Source organism: Magallana gigas, chromosome 7, assembly GCF_963853765.1.
Source record: "Magallana gigas chromosome 7, xbMagGiga1.1, whole genome shotgun sequence".
Taxonomy (NCBI): domain Eukaryota; kingdom Metazoa; phylum Mollusca; class Bivalvia; order Ostreida; family Ostreidae; genus Magallana; species Magallana gigas.
In genome coordinates this window covers 35,949,045-35,959,455 of record NC_088859.1, presented here as the reverse complement: position 1 = coordinate 35,959,455, position 10,411 = coordinate 35,949,045, and the positions used below count along the sequence as shown (strand labels likewise).

General features: G+C 34.2%; 2 protein-coding genes across 2 annotated transcripts; one reads left to right on the top strand and one right to left on the bottom strand.

Moving 5' to 3' along the window:
• Window positions 1–1,543: 1,543 nt before the first annotated feature.
• LOC105347296 (uncharacterized) lies at window positions 1,544–4,551 on the bottom strand. Its single transcript, XM_011456302.4, has 3 exons — window positions 4,350–4,551; window positions 3,717–3,788; window positions 1,544–3,587 (listed from the first exon to the last, which is right to left on the bottom strand). Exons 2-3 carry the CDS (start codon window positions 3,765–3,767, stop codon window positions 2,523–2,525), a joined length of 1,116 nt encoding a protein of 371 aa, XP_011454604.3. The 5' UTR covers window positions 3,768–3,788; window positions 4,350–4,551; the 3' UTR covers window positions 1,544–2,522.
• On the top strand, window positions 4,524–8,540 carry LOC105347288 (uncharacterized). Its single transcript, XM_011456293.4, has 8 exons — window positions 4,524–4,673; window positions 5,759–5,887; window positions 6,023–6,136; window positions 6,465–6,602; window positions 6,697–6,960; window positions 7,285–7,422; window positions 7,517–7,928; window positions 8,182–8,540. The coding sequence occupies exons 1-8, from the start codon at window positions 4,613–4,615 to the stop codon at window positions 8,333–8,335; spliced, it is 1,410 nt and encodes a 469-aa protein (XP_011454595.3). The 5' UTR covers window positions 4,524–4,612; the 3' UTR covers window positions 8,336–8,540.
• Window positions 8,541–10,411: the final 1,871 nt, after the last annotated feature.

Genomic DNA, 10,411 nt, shown 5'->3' with positions numbered 1-10,411 from the left:
GTGATGACCATATCACCATATTTTTATAGTGGCAGTGGTTTACCACTTGAAGATGACTCTGAAAATTTCAGCCCTCAGGGTAGGGGCCCTTGATGTTTCAGGGCCCTATGTTTAAAACCCCATTATTATGATTGAATAGTGTTCTATAAGTGGGGACCCGAATCTCAAATTCTAGAGATGACCAATTAACCATATTTTCACAGTGGTAGTGGTATAGTGGTATACCACTAGTAGATGACACCAAAAATTTAAGCCCCCATGCAGGGTAGGAGCCTTTGTTGTTTTCGAGCCCGATGTTTAAAATCCAGTTATAAAGAATATGTATTTTTTAGGGCCCCATATCTCAAAAACTCTAGATAACCACATGCACATATTTTTACGGTCATTTAAAAGTAAAAACATCATTTAAAAATACACAATCACTCATAAAATGTTTACATCATAATATCTCGCGTTTCGTAGAAATGTGCTTAAAAATATGAATATGCGTAACTTTAAAACGAAATGGTAAACACTAACTTTACACATGCTTTTAATACATAATTAATACCCCTTACCCATGATTTAGAACCCCATCAATCAAAGTAAAACTAAAACATTATATCATTGCATCCTGTCTCCCGTTTGATATTTAGAAGAAGAAATATATAATTGTTTTTAAGATCGTCAATTCTAACGGTATTAATTTAAATTTGATAGCCTTTTGGACGAAGGGAGTAATACATTTCCACTTTTTATTCCCTTCCTCAACAAAATTAAGTCAAGATTGGTCAGTTAGTTCCCTGGGAGAAGCTTGTACATTGATGGTAATACATTGGAAAATCAAATTTCCAAACCGGCGTATTTTCACTCAAATGTGTTCTTACGTGTTCATAACGTCGAAGTCAAAACTGTAGATAAGCATCGATTAGATGAAAAAGATTTGAGGTATTCCAAAATCCGTGTAAAAGTTGTTCCAAAAAGGGGTGAGAACAGGTGAAATAAACGATGATGACACATGCATGTTATGAAGGCGCATCCCTTAGTTCATATTTGGAGTTGAAAAAAATAAATGCCATGGTTATCCTTTTTTGTGAGAAATTAATATCATATCAGTTATTGCAAATTATTGTCACGAATGGTCCGCGATAAACATGGCCGGAAAGTAAAAATGGGGGAAAATCCACTATATAGTAGGTTTTCCGTGGGGGTAATCTGGCTATAAAAAGGGGGAAAGCCCACTATATAGTCAGCTTTCCGTGGGAGAAAAACTGCTATATAGCCATTTTTCCGGGGGGAAGAACTGCTATATAGCCATTTTTCCGGGGGGAAAGATGGCTAGGGGGAAAAGGCACTATATAACACCGGCCCGATAGGCCCTATAGGTTAATTCTTCTGTTATATACAATTGATCCTTTTTCAAAATTTATTTTTACATTTTTTAATGTCTAGAATGGTCAATATGGATGTTTTAAATGCTTTGTCAAAATATCGAATTACAGCGAGTTACAGAGGTTAGACTTCTTTGTTTGGAATATATATAGCGCGAGTCCTGTTATATTTTTTTTTTACATATGTGTTGTATTGGTGAACAAGTTTCAATCAATCTAATGTTGCTTTTTGTTGTTGATAAAAATTATTCATGAACACAATTAATCCGATTATTTTCACGAGTTATTTTGTCAAAGAAATGGTATTTTCTTTACTTTTCATTACTAGTATTTGTAAACAAATGTAAGACTCGAGCTTTGTTTACATAACGACGACTTCTTTCCTCTGTATCTCGCTTGTATCTTGACTTCTAACATTAAAGTTTAGGTCAATATTTCAAACTGCACAAGTATATAAAAATGTGAAACATTGCACAAAAGTAAGCCCATCTCATACATCAGCAATACTAGCACTTTTGTTAACTTCCGCTTCTTAGATAGAACAAAATTTCGTACGTTTCTTTTAAATTGTTGAGGGTCTTTACTAGTATGTTAGAAAGAAGTGCATGCAATTATTTATTTGACTGACAATATGGCAAATATGTAATCATATCACAGTACATGTATACCATTGGGTTCATTCCGAGGTTAACGGTTTTAGTTAGGTTTACATGATTTCAAATCCGGTATGCTAAACTGAAATACTATTCAAGACTAATTGCCTATATTCAGCTACATGTACGCTTGCATTATACAAATGAGTAATTCGTCCAGAGAAATCATTTGCTTTATTGGCAAAGATGACTGGAGATGATTGCCATGAAAGAATCTGTATTTGTAAATCACGATAGTCATTTTAATGAAGGAAAAGGTACAAACAAATTGAACAATGTCATGAATGTTAGTTGCTGTCTGTCAAACAAACCCAATTTACAAATGCGTTTGTTGTACTAAACTGATAACATATAACAGATAACATTGTACTAAATGAAATGAGTGTGGTTTTTTCGTTACTGGAACTGAAACTATTCATATTATTCACCGGTAAATTTTGGGAAAATCACAGTTCTTCTTTAAATAGACAGCTCATTTCAAATACACTGGCAAATCCATCTACGAAAACTGTGAAGTTTTTGGTCTCCAACCACTTTTGACCTTGCTAAGCTTCATGATTTGTATTGGCGACAAATTGAGTTCTTGTAACTCCTCCGGAGAAAGCTGACTGATAAAAGACCCGTCCAGCTTCTCCGACTGACAGACATTGGCCATTTCTGCCAGTCCACATTTCCGGAGACAGTCCACAAGTTCTACCACACTCAACTGATTGAAGAGTTTGTCAGAAGGAAATTGTTTTACCGACGGTTCCCGTGATATCGGTTCTTTTTCCCCCACCACTTTACCCACCGGTTTGATTTTGGGAGTTTCAAACGATTTTTCTTTTCCTGGATTCAAAGAAATGACCTCCGAATTCTCCATATCTACATATTCTGGGGGAGTATTGATGTTGGCTATTTTTTGCTGGGATGGGGGCTTCCAAGGTCGCGGCGATGTGTTTGAAAACTTCGAAGACGGTGGCAGGTTTGACGCAAGGAAACTGCGTGCGTTGCCGACATGGTTCGCGTTAATTTCGGCTTTAGTGCCGTTTTCTGGCACTACTCTAATATGGAATGGCTTGTTTACTAACGGCGGTTTTGAACTTGGCGGGATAAAACGTTTCTGAGTATGTTTTGGCGACGCTTTTGGATACAAGTACTCGTCCGATCCGCTGTCGCTATCCTTTCGCTCAAATAATCTTGCCTTCATTGAGACATTTGTTCTTGTTATCGGAACATCGTGTCTCCTTTCACTAGTTCCAGGAACACTAAAAGATCTCTTTCCCACCGGATAGTTCAGTTTGTTCACATTTCGCAGGGCCTGCTTTCTTTTCATATTTTTTTTGGGAAGCGTGCTTATGTCTGGAGCCGGAGGAAGATTGACATCTCTCTGAAGTAGTGTAAGGTCCGGATAATTATAATCGTGTGTAGCCTCTTGTATTTCTTGATTCGACGGGAGTCTTCTGTTACCGGATTGTTTGGGACTTCCGGTTCTATTTCCGTCTCCAGCTGCAGAGACAGGGCGACCTAGCTTCACCAAGAGATATGTATGGGCTCTTCTGAAGACATCGCGGACCGCTTGGAGCTATTAGAAAGAGAGAATCAAGCACTTTCATATTGATATCCCGGAGTGCATGCATTGCTAGTATCTGAAAGCATTTGATGAATTTATACAATATTTACTTCTCGTTTTCCTTTTTCTTTTTTTTCTTACCTTGGACGATGTTGCGCTTTCTTTGGTATCACCATTATCATTTCTCTCCATTTTGAAATGCTAACCCTTCAACTAGGAATTAAAAAAAGATGATCTTTAAAAAAAAAACAACGAAGACTACTAGTACTAAAACCAGGCACGTAGCATCGTTTTTGAAAGTCTCATCCAAAAAATCTTGACAAGCCAAAAAAGAAAAAAAAAGAGAAATTTAAAGTTTCCCAAAATCTTCAAAATCCTAATCCGTGGGTGGTGGGGGGGGGGGGGGCGAGGGGGGGGGGGGGAGCCGTAGTATTTTTTTAATTCAATTTCACCCCTCATTTCCTTATTTTGATATCAATTTTTTACATACTTCCGAAAAAGTGGGGGGCCAACTCCATGCCCCCCCCCCTCCTGATGCTACGTGCCTGTAATACATTCATATTTTACACCTGTTTAAAATGTCAAAAATCATACATATAACCATAAAATTAAATATTTTATCAAAGACCAAACAAAAGGCTTCAACACAACTTCAATGGCCTGGAAAATGAATTCAATATAAATTTAATCTTAACAAGTAAAAAAAAAAAAAAAAGAAAGAAAGTGAAAAGAAAGAAACAAATTAAAAAAATATTATAAAAGTTGTTTACACACCTGCATGCCTCGTGGTCCCCGTCAATAATTAGGCCACCGATGAACTTTTATTCTCCCATTACGAAGACGTTCGATAAAGTGATATAACTTGATACTGCCAGAAACGCCAATAGGATATGAATTCATGCGTGGAGACCGTGTCCGACACGCGAGGCGGATGTTGTTGTGTATCGCGGGCTATTTTTACACATGATATTGGTGTCCAGTATACTTAAAGGGTAAAGTTACAGGACGCAGACCCAGAGAAGAGAAGAAGAGTAACCATGAAGTATCTTCAGATTTTCGTTATTTCGCTACTAATAGTTCTCTCTTTAGCACAAAGAGGTAAGCATTTTACAAATTACTTTATTATCTTTTTAGGAAAGGAAAACTAATAAATAAGTTTTTAGCGTAATATCTACTAGGTAAATCATGTAAATGATAAGGCAGTAAATAAATAAGGAAATGATTTATACATGGAATAATAGAACAAAATTATCGTTTTTGGGAGTTGATTTTAAATCAACTCTCCTATGCAGTTACTCAGGCAAACCGAAAGTGAAACAGTGTTTGGACCTAAGCACAAATTAACACCGCTGACAACGCTTAGTTCTGATCAATAGATTCGATGTAATGAGTTCTTAAGCATTGTTCTTCAAGGAAACTCATTTATAGATACCTTGTAAATAGTCAGACTTTAAATGGTACGAACAATTTAGATATTTTTTGAAGTCGTACATTTTATGTATTCCTACGCCAGAGTTCAATATAGTCTCGTTCAACCAGACGTTCGGCTGTCACCGTAAATCTCCGACAAGCATAAAGTCTCTCTTGCTTGTCGAAGATTAACGGATACAGCTGAGAGTCTGGTTGAACGAGAGTAGAGTTCAATTTTGCTTAGATCCATACAATTTCTCATAACTATTTCCATAACTAATACATAGATTGATGGAATAATTCTTTGAATATTACACAACATGATTGATATTGGATTTTCACGAAATTCTTGTAGGATTCATATGTGCGTAATTCAAATACTTATAGGAATTTACTTGCCATGCTAAATAACATATCGTTGATTTTAAAATAAATAACAATCGATAAAATCAACTCCCGTCAGTACTTCAGTACTTTGATTAATCTTGAAACTGATTTTTTGTTTGTGAAATATATATATATATATATATATATATATATATATATATATATATATATATATATATATATATATATATATATATATATATATATATATATATATATATTAAACGGAAAGAGAATAAAAAGTTGCATAAACGTTTGAGTTTTTATACAGAAATGTCCAACGTTTGACAGTGTAAACTTTAAAAAAAATCGGCGATTTTGTAGAAATACATGTATATATCAAATGATTTTAAAGACAATATGAAACGTTTAATTTATCCTTATAGAGAGAAAAGGTGGTTTTAGGAACAAAAAGTTTCCGAGACCGCCGAAACTGTGTTCAACTGACGGCGATTGTCCAAACACAGCGACATGTCTAAATCCAGAATCGAAACCAAACGGGATTTGTGTACCAAGTAAGATTAAAATTCACTACATTAATTTTAAAAGATTTCCAAATCATCATAATAAGGCATAAGATAAATTGAATAGGAGAAAAAACTTTTATCATTATATAATCAGCTTAATTTCCATGCATATTTGATTAAAAGAAAAAAAGGCGGACATGTTCAAAAAACTAAGAGGCTGTTCAGCGGATAGTGATTGTGAGGGCATCGAGAAATGCAAAGAAATGTCTAAAGTAGGAGTCAACATGTGCATGTCAGGTACAGAATCTTTGAGACTTACAATGTGTCAACAGGAAGAAAAAAACAACAGAAAGACTTAAAGAGTTTGATATCTTCCTTCGTATTGAAAATGTTATAACAAGATGTAGGATTTCATTATGATAATATTATATAGAAAAATATGAATACTAGTACATGGAACCTCGTATAATGAAAGAGGTTTAGATAAATATGACACACTCGTTAACTTATATTCTCAAATGAAAATATGTTCATAAAGTAAAAAATATGTGTGTAAATTGTATTGAGTAGAGCATTTCTATTGTTTAAAACTTAAATATGGAAGCAAAATTTTTATTAATTACAGAAGCTCTAACTAAGATGCTTCAACAGAAAGTAAGACGCTTTCCTGGGGTACCAAAGTCGTGTGTGTCTGAGAGCGATTGTTCTGGAGCTGCCAAATGTTTGGACTTCCCAAAATTCAACAAACGGTTGTGTCTTGTCGGTAAGTATTATAAAACAGAAATAAATTCAGCACATGTACATCAAATAGGAACATACATAAATTAAAATTGCACGGGGCTATCTTTATTCTTCAGAAGATCGACACTTGCACAAAATGTTGATGATAATTCACCAGAACTTTGAGGTGAAAGACAAGGATAACCTAGGTATCGATGACAAAAAAGAGAAAGATGGCGAAGATAACAAAGACAAGGATTCGGGTGTGGATTTCGACAAGAAGAAGAATATGTTCAAGAAGATGATATCTGAACTAAGAGGCTGTTCAGCGGACAGTGATTGTGAGGGCGCCATGAAATGCAAAGAGCTGCCTAAAGTAGGAATCAACATGTGTATGTCAGGTACAGAATCTTTGAGACTTACAATGTATCAGCAGCGAAAGAAAAACCTATCGGTTTTAATGTCGTTGATTAGATCATCCTGCGAACAAAAAATGTTATAATCGATGTAGGAATTCAGTATAACATTATATTATATAGAAAAATTACCTTTTCAGTCTGGATGCTGGTCCAGATAAAAATGATACATTCGTTTATTTGAAAATATGTTCTCAAATGAAAATATTTTCGTAAAGTTAAAAATATGTGTAAATTGTATTGAAAAGATCATTGCTATGATTCTAATTAAAATTGTTGATATGAAATCAAAATTTTTATTAATTACAGAGGCTCTGACTAAGATGCTCGAAATGAAAGTAGCTCGCCTTCCTGGAGTACCAAAGTCTTGTGTGTCTGAGAGCGACTGTTCTGGAGCTGCCAAATGTGTGGACTTCCCAAAATTCAACAAACAATTGTGTCTTGTTGGTAAGTACAATATAAATGAAATATATATAGCACAAATACAACAAATTGGAACATGCATAAATTAAAAATTGCACGGGATACATTATTTCTTCAGAAGATCGACACTTGCACAGAATGTTGATGATACTTCACCAGAACTTTGAGGTGAAAGACAAGGATAATCTGGGTATCGATGAAAACAAAGAGAAAGATGGTGAAGATAACAAAGACAAGAATTCGGGTGTGGATTTGGACAAGAAGACGGATGACAGTAAAAAGGACATTAACTACGAGAAGGATAACATTGACCTGTTTATTTCCGATCCACAGTTAATCAACAGAAAAAACGATGACAGGTTTATTTCCGATCCACAATTCCGCAGAAGAAAACATGGAGATAAAGGAGAGTTCGGATTTTCTAAGTCAGACGACGAGCATCATATGAGAAATAACCCATGGAGAATGTTTTTCTTGGGAGCTTTGGCAATGACAGGAGTTGTCATCATCATGCTGACGGTGGTTATGTGGTAAGATTGCAGAAAACATCCATCCTGAGAAGCGATACAGTTTTGTTTTGAAAATATTCTATACTATTTTCTCCTATATTAACGGGACTGGGTGGTCATCAAATTACCCGGCCTCCGGATATACCTTAAAATGTTAAATATTATATTTATTTTCCGTTGTCTAGAGCTCTTCATCTATAGGAGATTAATACAGCCTAAAAATGGTCACGACCATCTCTCTTAAGTAAATCTTTTTTTTTTCTTTTTGTTACAGTTGTTTGAAATTCAGAAAGAGAAGTTTACCTGGAGATGCGGCCCCAGAAGAACAGGACACAAAAAGAAACCACTTGCGTCACAATGCCTTCTTAACAAAAATAAGCACAGTATCCCATAATCCTTACAGTAAACTCCACAACGAAAAGGTCTAAAACAAACGGAAACCTGTTTTGAAACTCCAATGCCAATGGAACAATTTTCATAAAGATTCAAATTTATTTAAGAAAATTTGTCATTATTTTTTGTTAACAATTCGACGGTGAATTTTGGTTATTTAATTGTTTTGTTTTGAAAAATTAAACTTGAAAAAAAAATGAATTTGGACTGTCGTTGGCAACATTGGAAAAAATGAATTTGGACTGTCGTTGGTAACATTAAGGGTGTTGTTTACTCAGGGTTTGAGTTCTCAAATTCGGATTGTTATAAGTTCAATGTCATGAGTAAAACTTGTTCTAAACACAAAAAGTATTTATGAAATGAATTATTATTGACATAACATTCGATATTTTTTTCTTTATTATGAAATTAGGCTTAAACAAAAATAGACTATTAGCCAAACAGAGGAAATTCGGACTAAATTTTGCAGATTTTGTTTTCCACTTCAACATTTTTGGCAGTATTCTAATATTAAAAGTTAAGACTTTATAATTTAGTCTATATAATTTTGCTTAATTGCTGTTGGTTTTACCTCACTTAATTATCAAATCAATCGAATGGCACGAATTGTAAAAATATTGAAAAATGCTTAAAAACGATAAAAGACACCATATCTCAAAATTTTGATCATTGACCTCATATAAATTTTATGCCAACAGAATAAGGTCAATTTAAGAGGTTTAATACTATAAATGTTTTTATATTATTATCATTCAATTTTTTGTAAAATTGGATAAAAATGGGTAGGAATTTGAAAACTGATGTAGGAAATTCGGCTGGAATATTTTTAAAAATTGTCGCTGAAATCTTAATGCGTTGTATCTATCTAGTGCCCCTACTATTCATAAACTGTATTTCATTTGTAATATTTTAACAATTAAAAAAAATCTCAATTGTAGTGTAAATTTTTTGGGATTTTTCTTGATTTTTCAAAAAATATTCAATGGCCATTAACTCAAAAAGTAGATCATGGACCTACTTTTTGAAGGTAAAAAAATAACACAACAATCAAAGGTCTATAACATACAAAAGATGGTTTTTCATTATCGTCAGTGGGTTTTTTTCATTCTGAGTAAACGTCATCCTTATCAGTCTGGGCGGACTCCGAAAACGGAGTATTTGGCACCGTCATGCATTGCGATTTTCTCAACTTCCGTTTTGTAGCTAATGTAAATAATGGAGAGTTACCTCCCTTTCCCGTAAAAAACGTGATTGAAAAATAGATTAAAATCATTCAGGAGCGTGAAAAAAAATGGAAACGACTCAGAAATTGTTAATTTAAAAATTATACCTCAAAAGAAATGTGGAAATGTTTCGGTAAACAACAGGAAAAATACATACAAAAATTAAAACTCACACGTGGTCGACCAGGATAAGAAAATCAGACTTCAAATTAAAACTTGGAAGTATGGAGATAAGATTTAAATGTTGCACTCATGTAAGTATTTAAGCCTTTAATAAAGGTGATGTTTTTATTAAAAATATGACTGATTACGATGTATACAAGGTTTTAAGAAGTGTCGACTGGGCGAGTCATCGCGTGATCAAAAGAAAGGTGTAATGACTACAAACGGGATATCAAACTCACAGTAATAGTTCATTTCACACCCTAGCACATAAATAATTTTCAGTATTAGTGAAATCATGGAAAAACATTAATTTATTCACTTTTATTGACATCGTCATCGGAAACAGAATTGACCAACTTTGACAGCAAATAAAATTTGATTTGCCCAACGAACGTATATTTTTGCCAAATACATTCTTTTGAAACATGTCTTATAAAGCATGTAAACGTATTTTCAGACCTGCATATGAATAATCCGCTTTGCACGATCAATTTTCCTGAGTGCCCTGTTTTCACGTAAAAATGTGATATTTTGATTAACTGCGCATGCGCCGAACTCCTTTTTCGGAGTATTTTTACTTTTGAGAAATCACTTCCGTTTACTCCGTTTTCGGAGTCCACCCAGACTGCTTATATTAAGTTATAAAGGTCGTCAATGCTGTGTTTATATGTGCTCTAAATGACAAATATGTCATGCACTTTTAATAATAATCATCTGGGATAA

Coding starts and splice junctions, on each gene's coding strand:
- LOC105347296 (XM_011456302.4), bottom strand. CDS start 3,767: ATGGAGAGAAATGATAATGGTGATACCAAAGAAAGCGCAACATCGTCC. Junction 3,588..3,716: donor AAAGCGCAACATCGTCCAAG/GTAAGAAAAAAA, acceptor TCTTTCTAATAG/CTCCAAGCGGTCCGCGATGT.
- LOC105347288 (XM_011456293.4), top strand. CDS start 4,613: ATGAAGTATCTTCAGATTTTCGTTATTTCGCTACTAATAGTTCTCTCT. Junction 4,674..5,758: donor TCTCTCTTTAGCACAAAGAG/GTAAGCATTTTA, acceptor TTATCCTTATAG/AGAGAAAAGGTGGTTTTAGG. Junction 6,603..6,696: donor CAAACGGTTGTGTCTTGTCG/GTAAGTATTATA, acceptor TTTATTCTTCAG/AAGATCGACACTTGCACAAA.